The following is a 15,158-nucleotide window of genomic DNA, read 5'->3' as shown; positions in this document are numbered from 1 at the left end:
CCTGTCGTTAGCCAAAATATCATTTTTAAGCAATGCTAACATAAGGCATAACTGTGTGACGTAGCCATTGGTACTTTTGTTTATTCTCCACAGGAGGGGTCTCAAGCTCAGATGAGGTGGGGGTCACTGTTGCCTCTGCCATTATTGAAGGGCCAAAAACTGACAGGTTACATTATACTGACATCTAGCTTCAGGCCTCATGGGGGTGCTCATGGGCTGAAACTGGCCTGTGGGCCAACAGTTTGAGATCACTGCTCTATATATCTTTAATTCAAATGTAAACCATGTCATTGAGGATGAACCATTTCTGGAAGAGTTTCTATGTTGTGATTATCCAGCTTAACAACATACTAACACTTATTATTTGAGGAAACCTCCCACAGACTCCTTAATTGGAGTTATTTTGTAACCAGATTAACACTTAATTATTTCATCGTGTACCTTGAAAGTACAACCACCATGGCATAAATGTCAATGGCACAGTCTGCTACTCTCTTTAGGACAAACTGCTCATCTGTAAGACAGAGAAAATAACGTGTTAACATATTTTTCAAAAATTAAAAAAAGGATAAACTACCATGAAACAATGTTATAATTTCTTTTTCATTCATTAAATCAAAGCCCGAAAGATCACCAGAGACTGAGCGAGGAAAAAAATGACTAAAAGCAATACCTGGGGATTTTATCTACACCCACAAAATCTCACCTTCTCTCCGTCTCACACACACACATGCCCACATTCGCCCAAACTCTTACCAATGATTTTCCTGCCATGTTTGACAAGCAGCTCCTCAACGACTGTTCCAAACTGTTCAATTACTTTAACTGTCTATACAAAACACACACACACAAAAAAGAATCAGTTCTTCAAAACTTTCCACCCAACAACCCACTCAGCCACATTAAAAACACCAACACTGAAAGAGTAACCTACCAGGTCACCACTCTGTGACAGTTCAGGGTGCACGGTACCCTGCAGTGTCAGGCCTGTGCTCAAACCCGCCTTCCTGCAAACACAACATTGTATATTATGTGGCGTTAATAATTGTAATTACATACGTATATGTATATAATTACATTATATACATACATACACATATATACATACCGTATATACATATATACACACACACACATATATATATACATATATATACACATATATACATACATATATATACATACCGTATATACATATATACACACACACACATATATATATACATATATATACACATATATACATACATACACATATATACATACATATACATGTATATGTAAATATATATATATATATATGCACTTAACTTTAAATGTACTGCCATAAGAACAAAAGTGTCAGAATTTTTTTATACAGTATTTACATCAAATATTTAGTGTTGGTCAAAGCAAATACAACTGAATACTTAAGGTTACTTAAGATTAAAGTTATCCTATTTTCAATGACATTGAGGGTTATTCTATTTATTTATTTATTGTTCCATTCTATTACCACAGTGAAGGTATCTAAAACCTCCATATAAAGACTGTTTGGTGAAGACTAGAGGGATAGCAGAGGCTAAACCTCAGACAACCTGAGGGCTACTGTTGCCACTTCAGTTATCATTTGGTTGCAGGCCGGGAGTTTGGGGAAGACCGACTACTAGTAGATTAAAAACAAAAACAAAACAAAAAAAAACAATATAGCCAAAGCCTGAAACATGTGACAATTTCATTTAAGTGCACACAACATCGGATGATAAATAATATTGTCTATTGTACACCATCAGCAGCTGCCTTTCTGTTCTGTCATGTGATTTGAAAGATACCGGAAAGCAGAGAGGGGTGAGTGTAAATGATGCAACCTTTTAGCCCTCTTGGAGAGTTCTCCTGCCAGCAGTACAGCGTTTCCAAGTGGGTTCTTCAGGGCCTTCTGTAGACCCTTCAGCTGGTTACCTGCGTTCTAAAGTAAAACAAAAAATATTTTTCTAAAAAGTATATATACTATATACTTCTACTATACTATATAGTATATACAATACATCTAATGATTTAAAGTCAATTTCCCTGTAGACTTGACTAAACATGAATGAGAATGACTTTGTATTACTGAAAAACACACTAGTCAGTGCAGTAGTGTTTGAAGCACATTACTGTGGATTTAGGATGTGATGATGAAGTGATTAAGGCTGCAGAAAACACTTCCTCAAACTGAAATTATCAGTTCAAATCAGTTCATTATTTATTTATTTATTAAACAAACATGACACGCTGGGCATCAAATTACCTGGAAGCCGTTGAGGGCCACAAAGAGCCGCAGGATGTCGTTGGTTCCCTCAAAGATTCGGAAGATTCTCAGATCCCTCATCACTCTCTCCACTCCAGGGTCCTTCAGAGAGAGGAACAGAAAACAAATGTAGCAACTTGTGTTTTAATTCTACAACAATTTCAGAATCAGACGGCAGGAAGAAGTCTTTGTGCATTTTTTGACATAAAAAATAATTTTCTGATCTGGTGCACATTTCACCAACATGAACAAGGATGTGAAACCTACAGCTGCACATGTAATATGAGAAAAGGTTTAAGAAAAGATTTGTATTTGAGGCCACACAGATACAATGACTACAATACAGGGGCATCAGTAATAAAGTCACACATATATAGACTATGCGAGAGAGCATATTATAGTTCACATCACCGCCCTGTGGTTTTTTCAAAGCGTACCTATCTAATGATTAAAATCTGCTTGAAAATTCTTCCCATGTGTTGCACGGTTTACTTTAAATACTGCAACAACGTGGGTGACAAGAGCTACTGTGGCAGTTTGCAGTTGTTTTTACAGACATGGCAACCGGTAGCAAGATTTTTCATGCAACAATTACATACACACAAAGTGATCACTGTAACCAACACTAAGCTAAGACTAGCTTAGCAAATATTGGAACAAGGTCCTCTATAAACATCATCCATGACAATAAACTAACACTGCAGGTATTGATGCTTTGGGACAAGGGAGGAGGGTTACAAGAAGGAAAAACTATTGCACAACTGATAAAACCAGGAAATGATGATCGTTGGGAATTTTCTCGATTCTGAGGATGTAATTAGGGTTGGAAGAAGCATGAAGACTAAACCAATAGGCAGCAAATCACAAGGTAAAGGTTTTTTTTTTGGGTAAAGAGACACTGCTGTGTACTTTGCAGCATCTCAAATAAGGACAGACTCACAGATACAACAGAGATTCTCTAAGAACATTATTAAATAGAGAGGCGGGAAATCCCAAAGTTTAGTGTCATGGTTGAGATGCGAGGCACACACGCACACACACACACACAGAGAGGGAGAGTTTCTGTTGTTGTCGTCGTCTTCTTGCTGTTCCCTTTATGTGCACATGTGAGCAATATTGCACAACAGCACCCCATCTAATCTAATTTTTTTTATATTTCAAAATATAATAAATATATGGTATAAAATATAATAACAATATATATAGATGTTATATAACTATAAAATTGTTGGGTGTATATTAATGATTTATTTACTGCCATTGTACACACAACAGAATTTGTCCTCTGCATTTCACCCATCAACCAAATACTGGGGATGAGCTGCCAAAGAGGAAGGATGAAAGGCTCTGTAATCATACTTAAATACTAGTTTTATACATTTCCATTTGTAAGATATCTTTTGAGCATCTTTAAAGAAAGGAATAACAATCTCACATCTACCTTTGATTTGACCTGCTAGGCTACACTGACACAGCTTTGCCTCATTTGTCCATTTATACCTTCACGATGACTTGGATTTCAATTTGACTTGGATTGGCAATTTCTGGCAATTCTTATAGAGACATGAAATCACTATACCAGAGCGGGTCTTTAATTTACATCTTAAGGTCTTGCACGCTTCATAAAGAAAACAAAACATTGGTCTCCAATGTGCTGTTATTTACTGATCTGACATTTGTCACTGTGGAAAGTTTCAAATTGCAGCACGCGCCAAACAAACAAGTCATGTGCTTTTGTGCCACACAAACCCTCGGTACATTTGTGACAACAGGATGTGGACGCAGGGCTCACCTTCATGAAACCCATGCCTCCCATAACCTGAATGCACTCGTCAGTCACGGTCCACGCCGCTTCCTGTGGCAATCGGAAAACATAAAAGCACATTTATACAAATGTATCTTTAGAACATTTCCAAACCTCTACTTCCTCTAAGCAACTATCCAAGTTGTGTGAGAACAATGTTCTTTTGTGCTGATAAAGCTCTTACAGAAGCAAAGATCTTGCTGATGGCAGCTTCTATCTGGAAGTCCGTCGCTCCACTGTCCATGTTGCCACTGATCATGTAGGCCATTGACTGCAAAAAGACACAGAAGATAAAAAAAAAAACATCAGCTGATACAAATGACATCTTTGATGCAACAGTAACATAAAATGGTAACTTCATAAAGGAGGTAAAATATAAAGCACACTTGTTAAAAGTTGCACACTGTGATGTATATGAAGTAGTAGTAATACTCGTGTTACTGACCTCAGTTACATACTGCAGCATCGTCATACGTGCAATCTTCTCCTGGATGGCTCCGTACGTGTGGATCTTGTGGCCAAACTGGACTCTGTTGGCTGCGTGATCCACCTGGGAAAATACATTTACACGAGAACTAAACCATTGAAGTCAGGATATTAGTTAATTATTTAAAGGAAATTGTAATAATAACAGTGTCTATGTAAAAATTAAGCAACTTAAACCACAGACGGTTGTAGTAGATTGGCTGGTCCAGCTTCTCTGTTGCTCTTCAACATTTAATAGTGTTTTCCAAACGAAAAAAAACTTCAATTGGTGGTTAAAAAAAAAAAAAAAGAACATACAATGTATGAGCATTAAAACCCTCAATAACTTCCTGTTTAGTAGCTTTGGGTTCTTTTACTGTCCTTGCTTGCTCGTGGTAAAAACAACAACAACTACTTTCTTTTTCTGCTGACAGCTGTGATTCAACAAACCCCTTAGAATATGGAGTGACACCAACTCTTTAAATTGAAACAACAACCACCAGTAAACTTTAGACTGGCAAGTAACTAACTTTGACATAAGTTAGGGATTTAATAAAGAGTATTTGGATCTTGAGACCTGTGTGCAACACATTGATATTGGTTACTCACAGCTTGGCTGATGACACCCTTCATGGTCCCTGACAGGGCAGCAGCCATGCCAAAGCGCCCGTTGTTCAGGATGTTCATGGCAATCTTGAATCCTCCTCCTACCTCCCCCAGCAGGCACTCGGCTGGCACACGGACATTGTCAAAATAGACCTCGGCTGTGTTGGACGCCTTGATGCCCATTTTCTTTTCTGGTGGGCCACTGCAAGGAAAATAATAGGACAGGAACACTTTTAGCAGGGCTAGGGGAAAAAATGAAGTCATGACAGGTGAATGAGCTTACTGTGTCACTCCTCCAAAGCTCCTCTCCACGACGAAGGCCGAGATCTTGTCCTGTACCTCCCCAGTGCTGGGATCTTTCATGGGCGTCTTGGCAAACACTGTGAAGATCTCAGCCAGGCCACCATTGCTGACAGGAGAGTTTCCAGATAAATTGTAAAACACTGCCTCCCTGTGGCGAATAAGACAAACTACCAGGTTCTTCTGTTACCTGATCCAAATCTTGCTTCCATTCAAAGTGAAATATTTTCCACATGGTGACTGAACAGCTGTGGTCTTGATAGAGGCGGCGTCAGAACCGCTGGCTGGTTCAGTCAGACAGAAGGCGGCGATGTGTTCACCTGCGGGGATTTAGAGAAGCCACGTACATCAACCCAGGACACACATTGCAGGAATAACTGTAACTGTTACAAATCCAATCAAATCGAATCTATGTCATAGTGTCTCTTTACATGAAATTGAATTGAAATTATGTCACATTTAAAGACAATGCGTTATATTTCTGCCTTAAGCTTCAAAGATAAGGAGCAAAGGCTCTACTGTCATACTGTTACTGTCATAACATAGTTTGAGCCAACATGTTACTGCAACAAAAAGACATATTACAGAACGTATATGTATGTATGAGTTTCCTGCAGTTTTTGTTTTTGACTAATAGAAACTGCGGAATTATTCATCATGAAAAATGTCAAAAAAAATGCATATTTATGTTGAATATATATATTTTTAGACAATATACAGTTACAGTTACTACAACTGACACAGTTACACATATATTTTTAGACAATATACAGTTACTACAACTGACACAGTTACCCTGACAATAATAAACGTTGTTATACCTGTGGCCAGTTTTGGCAGGTACTTCTCCTTCTGTGCTGGATTCCCAAACAGCAGAATTCCCTTGAAGCCAATGGACTGGTGAGCACCCAGAGTGATGCCGACGCCCAGGTCGTGGCTCCCGACAATCTCTACCAAACGGGCGTACTGGGAAATAAGACCAATCTGTATCAGACTCACATCAGCAATCACTTAACCATCTGCTGGAAACCTGACTGTTTAAAGGAGGATAGCTGTCACATTATTTAAATGTCAGTGGATATTTCACCAGGTTATCATTCATCTTTTTTTAAATTTTAAATAAGGTCATTTATTATACCTTTTAGTTGAACAATTTAATATGGTTTCTTGATGTAAAAATAGTTACAACCTGGTTCGTTATTTTGCTTTATACCAGCTTTTTAATGGTTGTTTTATTACTTACTTTAAGTATTAATAAAATCATTGGGGTTTGTTATACATCAAACTGTGTGTGCTCTCACACACCTGTGTGTTTGAGAGGCCCAGACCGCCTAGGTCACTGGGCACCTGCAGGCCAAAGGCACCCATCTCCTTTAGACCCTCCATGGTGTGATCCTCCACCTTCTCCAAGGCATCATTTTTAGCAGCATCGTTCACCTCCTGTGAGCAACAAAGAAAGACAGTAAAGGACGTTTACAAAAAGTCGCTGCAGGCAGAACGGCAAAAAAGTCAAATACAATGGAAAAACTTACCTCAAAGAATTTACAAACAGGGCCAACAAGCTCTCTCAAGAATTGCTCCTGCTCCTCATTGAGAGCTAGATGTGAGAAAGAGTAGTTATTCTAATGTGATTGTGGAATTCTTACTTTTATAATAAATAAAAATGTAAGTATTCTGTAAAAACCTGAAGGATAAGGGAACACTTGAGGAGTGGTGAGCTGCCCTTTGAAAATGTTGACTGCAAATGATTTGGACTCCTGCAAAATCATAAGACAGATATTGTTAGTATTTAAATGTGACATTTTTGCTGCTATTGTTTACCAGAAGCACTGAGTTAAATTGCTGTGACGACAAAGTTAACAGTCGTGTCAACAGTTGTGTCAACAGTTTCAACTTAACGTCACTTCAATGTTGTTGTTTTTAAAAGGTACAAACCTGAGCAGTTGTTTTCTTTTCTACTTTAGATGATTCAACTCCAACAGCTGCTGGCTTGTCAAGAACAGCCTGAAGACAAGACAAGAAACACTCTATAATGGTCAATATGTTCTTATCATACAAGTGCAATCAATGTTCCAGAGATTGCGCATATATATATATTTTTTTACTGTTATCACCTTAAAATGTGTGATACTTTTTTTTTTTTTAAACTGTTATCACCTTAAAATGTGTGATACGGTGACAATTAAAATAGAGCATCACAAAGAAGATATGACAAACAACATAATAATACCACTCTAAGTTAAAGTTTATGAGAAGAATATTCTTTTTTCTACAATGTCAATGAACTACAAACACTTTGATTGTTTAAATGAGGACCAAATGTTGTCTCACTGTTTGTTAAGTCCATACATTCTGGAATGGAAAAAAGGTGGCAGTAATCATCCAAAGTTATTTTTGGAAAGTACACAGCAGGACAGTCCGCCTGTCCTGGACAACTGCACTATCACCCACACGAGTCACCTTTAACAACTGGGTCATGTGACCAGTGAGTGAACCTTCACCCACTTCCACGGGAGGGGGTGTCGACGTAATGTCATCCATAACTCGGCAAACGGGGACAACAGACTTTACACTTAAACATTTCGGATGTAAGACGGACAACGGACTTTACACTTAAACATTTCGGATGTAATTAAATACAATTCACGTATGCAAAATAAAGTCGTTTTCAGACAGATAAACACAAAAATGTAGGTCAGTGATTATTCACCTGTGCAGCTTGACCGGCGTAGAGTCGGGAATTGTGACCGGCAACCACAGCTCTGGCCTGAAGCTGACCTCTGCGGATCAGACACATTATTTTAACAAATTAATACGTTTGTCAGCCTTTCTTACTAGTTTTATATTGCTTAGAATAGCTGCATAATTTTGAATAAAGGTATTGTTAAATAACCAACCTAGACAGCACTGGAGGAATTCGAAGAATTGCGCCGCACAGAGCCGGGGACCGAGACACTTTACGAAGCAACATGATTGTAGTTTAATCTAATTGTAAAACAGAGAAAAAGAATGCACGTTTACAAATTATAGGTATTAAAACGTCATCATCTGGCTAAGGGCTAAAGTAAGTGAGCTAACAGTTTCATAGCAGCACCATAGCAGCAGAAACCGAAGCGAAGGAGCCGCTTCTCAGCCCCAAAACGTCATCATCTGGCTAAGGGCTAAAGTAAGTGAGCTAACAGTTTCATAGCAGCACCATAGCAGCAGAAACCGAAGCTAAGTAGCCGCTTCTCAGCCCCGTAGCCACAGAAAAAGAATTCCATCACTGTCAAAATACTTTAATTATATTTACCACTAGTCAATTTACATGTGTTTACCTGACAAATCTACCGAAGTTCTCTTAAAACGACACCCCACAGTGTGCACACAAACCCACAGTTTCCTCAACTGACCCAATGTTAAATCCCTCCCTTCCGCCTAGGCGCATCTTGGGAAATGTAGTAAATACGATAAAAACAAATATAGAAAATAAAATTACATTTATTACGTTATTTCCGTCTAAAAACAAAGCTTTAAGCGCTTTAACAGACAATGTGTGGTGTCCAGTTGTAACTACACTTTCTTGGGGAAATGAAATAAATATCAGTTTATGTAAAAAGATACTGTACATAAAAAATACTCATAACGTCAATTCAAAAAGCAGTTCATTTTTGTTACTTCATAGGGACAAATAGAAGCAGCAAAAAGTATAGAAACTTGTGAATAAGCAATATATTTAAATTGATTTCATATTCAATTAATTTCGATTTAATATTCAATTAAATAAAGGTTGTAATTGTTGTTTCCATTACACAATAAAGAGTCTTGGACGTTACCACAGGTGTTGACGTTTATCACTACAGAAGCAGCCATGTTAGTGTGACATGTTTTTACATAAGGCCACTCCATACCCCTTATGCTTTAACCGACATCTTTTGGCTATAGGCTATCACATGTTGTGCTACATCCTTACATATGTCTGTTTATGCAAGCCAATATATTTATATATATTTCTAAAATGCTGCTTTAACTGAAGGAGGGTTTTTTGTCTTATATACCATTCACCTCCTCTTTTTTCTCTGAAGGCCCTTAATGACCACTTGCCATGGAGTGATGTCATCCTTTCATCTTCTTCTTCTTTTGCTTCTAAGTGTCATACAGCAAACAAGCATTGTCCAGTGGCACTGCTGCTGCTCTCTGTGGTTTTCCCCCCTGTTCTATACACTCCACCCTACACGGACCACCATTAAAAGTCACTCAAACCATTTTTCTTCCACTAAAATGCTTGATTTGAATTTCAGCAGATCATCTGCGCCCTACTGATGCAAACAGAGTGCAGCACTAGACCCATGTCATGAAGGGAATATAATGTAAATCTGAACAGCTGCCATTACACTTATGCTAATAATAAGGACATTTTGTCAAAAACAAAACAGATGCTTAACCTGTCAGTGTAGAAAGTGGTACAGACTGAAAACAGATGCTTAACATGTCAGTGTAGAAAGTGGTACAGACTGAACTCAAAACAAGAACGCTGGTAATAAATTTATTCTCAAAAAAACAAAAACAAAAGGTGGCAATATGAAAGCAAACAATGAGACACTGTAAAAATGTCATGTTTTTCTGGCTTTTTTTTTTTCTTTTTAATGATGACTTCATTTAGCACCTTAAAAGTTTGGGTTACACATGATTTATATAGTCACTCATACAAAAACAAATGAAATAGGTGAATAATGAGTCAGTAACATACAAAAAGAGTACAGGGAGCCAGGGCACATGGAACACAGTTACTTCAGATTTACAAAGCATTGTTATCAAAAAGTACCGCTCTTTAGGATCTTCCTTTCACCAACTAGTACCGTTAAAGTCCCATACCACAAAGCATAGTACTCCTCGAGAGTTCATACAAAGACTAGGCTACACAGTGATCACTAAACACAAGTTCACCTGACATAGTTGGACCTTGTTTCTTTTCACATTCGAGCTTGCTGTTGTGTGTTATTACATTTACCCTGGTGTTGTATATATGTACATACACAAATATATGTACATATATACACAGGAGAGTTCATTGTCAAACAATAACAAACAAAACGTTATTTGTACTTTATGAATGTGGAGTGTGAAAATGTCTCCAAAAAACACAAAGAGCAAAGGCACTTTGGAGTGTTACAATCTGGCACAGTCTGAACAAAGTATGTACAGGATTATATCCTTTTCAAGTACATGGTGTACTGGGCACCCTCTAGTGTTAAACTATGGTCTGTGCGCTTCCAGCACTGGCAGCTGAGCAAGAGAACGCGTCTCCTTAAAAGTATTTCTGTTAACAGGGATTTAAAAAACTAGAGTGCTATGCAGCTCTTAGCCATTAAAAGACTTTAAAGTAAAAGGAGCAGAATCTATTTTTTTTTTTACAGAATTTAGTAGTGTCATCGTTGCCAATACATCCAACATTGAGAGTTTTTTTTAATATTTCTCACATTTTCTTCGTCAATGTCAAACCCTGTTTTCACCAAATTGGTAACAATTGCCCTAGTTTCAATAGGCACCTGTGAGCTCAACAAGCTACTGTCAGATCCTCGTCAAAAACAAGCAGAAACCGTACACTGACTTCAACACCAAGACTATATAAAACCCAACTACATGACATCCACAAAGAACTCACTAGGGTTGCCCATGGCCAAGTGGAATGACTGACGTGAAGCGGTCAGCTCAGGAGGTACAGAGCCAAGGTCACGGGTGGGAGGGGCACCGGGGGGTCCCCCTGGAGTAGAAGAAGGCGGTGGAGGTAAAGCAGGGTGCATGGCCGTGGCCATCTGCTGTGTGTGTGGGAGAGCATGTGCGGCAGCCATGGCTGGATGTGGGTGCTGTGGTACCATCATCACCATCATGGGGTTGTAGGGTAGGATCCCTGGTGGATACGGCGACATGTGAGGCGGCTGGGGCATGCGGTGGTGATGCGAGCGCTGAGAGGAGACGTGGCTGTGCTCGCTTGGGGTGGCGGAGCCGTGGCCGCGCCGCAAGCTGCTGCGGGTGGAGTATTCTGATTCGCTGCCGCTGCCGGACCGAGAGTCAGCGCCGCCACCTTCTCCAACTCCACCAGAAGGAGATTTTTCTCCTCCACCTACAGTGCTGCCTGGACCTTTACTGCGGCGTCGATCACCCTCGCTTCTTGTCGAGCCACTGCTTCTGCTCCCTGTAGTTTGACAAAGCACTTTTTTTAATCTTAATCATAACATTTATCTGATGTATTTGTTTTGCTCCACATCCATAGCTAAAAAGACACACATCCACCAGTGCGCTCCACATAATATTTTTTGGCAGCAGAGAGCTAAAAAGACACACATCCACCAGTGCTGCGCAGTATCGTTAAAAATACAAAAACATGACTTCGCTGTATATGTTTCTTTACTGTTTTTAAGAGTAACAAATTAAACAAACAAACAAAGTATCCTACAAAGCTTCTATAGAACTTCACAAGTTAACATATAAAAATGTTGCTTAAAACAGGAACAACAGAGATGAGCTCAAAGTTTAGGTATGCTTTGACAGTGGGTAGTAATTGCTATCATTCAGTGCATAACTTGAAGTTAACGGGCTGTATGTGTAGGAAAACAAACAACGAGATCAACCAATGATAAACAGACTGAACTTTGCAGCTGCCTCTATCTGAGCAGCTGATCTTACCTTCACTGTGCTGGCTGCCTGTGCTGCCAGGAGCATAGCTGTAGCTGCTGAGCTCGTGGTACGGAGGAGGCTGGCTGGAGTACGGGTGTGTTGGGTAGGGCTGGTAGGGGAAGGTGTGCATCATGGGCCAGGGAGTGGCACCAGGGAGCGGCAGTGGAGCCAACGTGTCCTGGTCTGAGGCCCCGCTAGAGCCATCATTGTCATTCAGGGACAGATTGGCCATGTCTGTGTGAGAGGTTAAAAAGCAGAAATGTAATTTGACCAACTCTTTGTAAGGTTTCTTTTCTTCTTTTTCTTTATTCTCATTGACGATTCTTAATTTAATTTAAGTTAATTTTTAAATAATAATTGTCCTGGCTGCTGAGGGATTTCCATGCTGCACTCAGCAGTATATTTTCCTCAATCTACAGTTACATGGGATTTCAACCCCTGGCCTTTATGAAATCATTTTTGTTGTTTTTAAGTGAATCGGTAAATTGTTGTGCCATTTCTGCCAACTCACAGTTCTCGCAGTCGCTCAGGTCTCCAAAAACGTAGTAGCACTGTTCAGAGAAAGTGATTTTGTTGACAGTGTGCCGAATGAAGCCGGCCTTTAGCAGATTGCTAGCGTACTTCCTGGCTTCACGGCGGTCCTGGAATCCTTCTATGTGATGAAACAGCCATTCAACAACGTCTGAGCCTGGAGGTGGATGCCGAGAAATTAAAGAGAAGCAGAGTTAGGAAGTGTGCTTAAAAAAGATTGTTATGAAATAAATGAATACAAGTAATCAATTACATTTTTGATGCTATGTACTATAACTTTTTAGTGTTGGACAGAGAACAAGTCTTTCAAATCAAGTCAATAGGAAGCACTGCTAATCTGATTCAGGCACAAAAATATGCATAAACATTTAAAAATTAAACCACATAATTTAAAAACACCATTCAAACACATTTTCTCAAAGAAAAACTTCAGTGTTTTTTGAAAGTTCAGTGACCATGAAGTAAACTAATATATCCTGTTACCTTTCAACATCTTGAAGAAATTACTATTTTACAGACAAAAATAAATAGTCACTCTCAAACATCAACTCATAACTCATAACATATGAGTGTCTCATCACCCAGGAACTGCTGGATTAGCCATAATCTGGTCCAAACAACAATAATGGTAAAGTCAGTCAGAAACTGTGCAGAACAGAAAACCTCCTTAAACCACTACAATGCAGACAAACACTGTTTATTTCATGCTGCCTCGTGATTCTCCTGCAGGTGATTCCAATTTAACAGCTGTTTTCAGTCAAAACTTCCCACGAGTCACACAGCTCTAATTCTGTGAACATAATGGCTGCCCTGTTAAACTCTGCACAGCACACAGGATTTGTGAAGCAAGAGTCCTCTCTTGTTTTATTTTCTTTTTATTCTTTTTTTAACCCTCTCTTACCAAGGAAAGCGTTGGGAATGGTGATTTTCAGCCACATGCGGTCCCTGACCTCCAGACCAGACTCCGGTGAGGCCATGGCTTTGGCAACTGATGCCATGTCTGAGTGCAGTGATAGGTTAAAGTCATCAAAACCTGCAGAAATGAAGAAGATAAAGATGTGTTGGAAATATGAAGAGGAAGCAGAGTAGACGGGTAAAGATGAATGTTAGGAGGACGGAGATGAAATCAGAACTGGGTCAAAACAAAATGTGCAACTCTGGAGAAGATCAAAGGGTGCAGACATTTATCACATCGCATTACAGCCGAGGTGGGGTACAAAAAAAGGAAGAAAAACAGATGTGAAAGATGATTCCTGTGCCAGAGTAGTTACAGGAGAAAGATGGATGAGTAAAACCTAACAGGAGGAAGATACTTTACAGTAAGGATCATCATTCAGGGACAGGAATATCGACAGACTGACAAAGAAGGAGGGTAGAGTTTTATCAACAATTGTGTGGGAATGAAAGAGATGAAAATAAAGAGGGGAGGTTGGTTACAAGGTGTAATTACAAACAGGAACTCACGCTCAGTCTCAGTAACAGAGGAGGAAGAGGTGATGGTGCCTGCGTAAGGAGGGTACGTCCCGGTCATGGCCACAGAGTGGCTGACCCACGCCGCGGGGTCGATTGGTCGGATCGGCTCATCTGTGCCAGGAGAGAAGAATTCAAAGAAAGTTCATACAGAGGTTTACAAGAGCAAAAACAGTTCATCCCTGAATGTAATGCAGCTTTTAGTACTTACTACGAGGGAGAGTGAAGTAGCCTTGAGGAGACGGGTCCCAACATTTAGCCACTGTGAGAATAATGGGCCTGCAAAAAAAGGAAATAATAAATAAAAACATTGGAAAATTATTTTTGTGATGTTTAAAAAAAGAAAATAAAATGCAGATATACTCACCCTGGCTTGTGTACGATCTCTCTCAGCACCCGCACGGCGTCATCATTACTCATGTTTTCAAAGTTGATGTCGTTCACCTTAAATTAAGAGATTAGAAAATGTTTGGCACAAATTAAATTTCTTTTTCAATTAATCCATATCTACTAAATGTTTTTGTTTTGAATGAGGTTTTAACTCATGGCTTTTCTCACTTGCAGCAACATGTCACCAGGCTCAATGCGTCCGTCTGCAGCCACTGCTCCTCCCTTCATGATGGAGCCGATGTAAATGCCTCCGTCTCCCCGTTCGTTGCTCTGACCCACGATACTGATGCCCAGAAAGTTGTACTTCTCTGTAAAGGTAAGAGACATTTCACATGAGAACGTATGCCCGAGCCGTAATGTTATGATCTAGTAATGTTGGAATTGCACGGACCCATGTTGAGAGTGACTGTGATGATATTTAAGGACATTGTGGAGTCTGTCACACTGCTGAAGGAGGAAGCCTGTATTCAAAAATAAAAAAACAAATATTCACTATATTATCAAAAAAAAAACTTAGAATTTTTAAGACAAATTTTTAATTGCAACCAGCTGCAGGAAATCATGAGAAAATGTAGCAGCTGTAATTACCCTCTCCAGACGCGGAGGGCGCTGTTTTCTCCGTCGACGGTGCCTCTTTAAAAGCCTGGAGGCCGTACTCTGCTCTGT

At 39.4% G+C, this 15,158-nt stretch overlaps 2 protein-coding genes across 2 annotated transcripts in view; both read right to left on the bottom strand.

Annotated features, from left to right (window-relative positions):
* Window positions 1-8,890, bottom strand: part of acadvl (acyl-CoA dehydrogenase very long chain) — an 11,489-nt gene extending 2,599 nt beyond the window's left edge. The window contains exons 1-19 of the mRNA XM_008321329.2: window positions 8,762-8,890; window positions 8,342-8,429; window positions 8,155-8,224; window positions 7,380-7,448; window positions 7,129-7,201; window positions 6,977-7,041; window positions 6,750-6,884; window positions 6,266-6,410; window positions 5,635-5,764; window positions 5,428-5,553; window positions 5,148-5,346; window positions 4,519-4,623; window positions 4,258-4,344; window positions 4,062-4,124; window positions 2,270-2,371; window positions 1,848-1,945; window positions 935-1,007; window positions 757-829; window positions 442-514 (exon numbers count right to left, since the gene is read on the bottom strand). Of these exons, the coding sequence (XP_008319551.1) occupies window positions 442-514; window positions 757-829; window positions 935-1,007; window positions 1,848-1,945; window positions 2,270-2,371; window positions 4,062-4,124; window positions 4,258-4,344; window positions 4,519-4,623; window positions 5,148-5,346; window positions 5,428-5,553; window positions 5,635-5,764; window positions 6,266-6,410; window positions 6,750-6,884; window positions 6,977-7,041; window positions 7,129-7,201; window positions 7,380-7,448; window positions 8,155-8,224; window positions 8,342-8,415 (1,760 nt within the window). The 5' untranslated portion in view covers window positions 8,416-8,429; window positions 8,762-8,890. The remainder of the gene's footprint in view (window positions 1-441; window positions 515-756; window positions 830-934; window positions 1,008-1,847; window positions 1,946-2,269; window positions 2,372-4,061; window positions 4,125-4,257; window positions 4,345-4,518; window positions 4,624-5,147; window positions 5,347-5,427; window positions 5,554-5,634; window positions 5,765-6,265; window positions 6,411-6,749; window positions 6,885-6,976; window positions 7,042-7,128; window positions 7,202-7,379; window positions 7,449-8,154; window positions 8,225-8,341; window positions 8,430-8,761) is intronic.
* A 1,066-nt stretch (window positions 8,891-9,956) lies between these two features.
* Window positions 9,957-15,158, bottom strand: part of dvl2 (dishevelled segment polarity protein 2) — a 17,456-nt gene continuing 12,254 nt past the window's right edge. Inside the window, 10 exon segments of the mRNA XM_008321348.3 lie at window positions 9,957-11,619; window positions 12,111-12,335; window positions 12,613-12,789; window positions 13,534-13,665; window positions 14,097-14,216; window positions 14,314-14,381; window positions 14,470-14,546; window positions 14,661-14,800; window positions 14,884-14,953; window positions 15,081-15,156. Coding sequence (XP_008319570.1) covers window positions 11,063-11,619; window positions 12,111-12,335; window positions 12,613-12,789; window positions 13,534-13,665; window positions 14,097-14,216; window positions 14,314-14,381; window positions 14,470-14,546; window positions 14,661-14,800; window positions 14,884-14,953; window positions 15,081-15,156 — 1,642 coding nt within the window. The 3' untranslated portion in view covers window positions 9,957-11,062.

The sequence above is a fragment of the Cynoglossus semilaevis genome, chromosome 1 (assembly GCF_000523025.1).
Source record: "Cynoglossus semilaevis isolate Cse_v1.0 chromosome 1, Cse_v1.0, whole genome shotgun sequence".
Classification (NCBI taxonomy): domain Eukaryota; kingdom Metazoa; phylum Chordata; class Actinopteri; order Pleuronectiformes; family Cynoglossidae; genus Cynoglossus; species Cynoglossus semilaevis.
The sequence above is the reverse complement of the archived record's forward strand: the minus strand, read 5'-3'. Positions and strand labels throughout refer to the sequence as shown.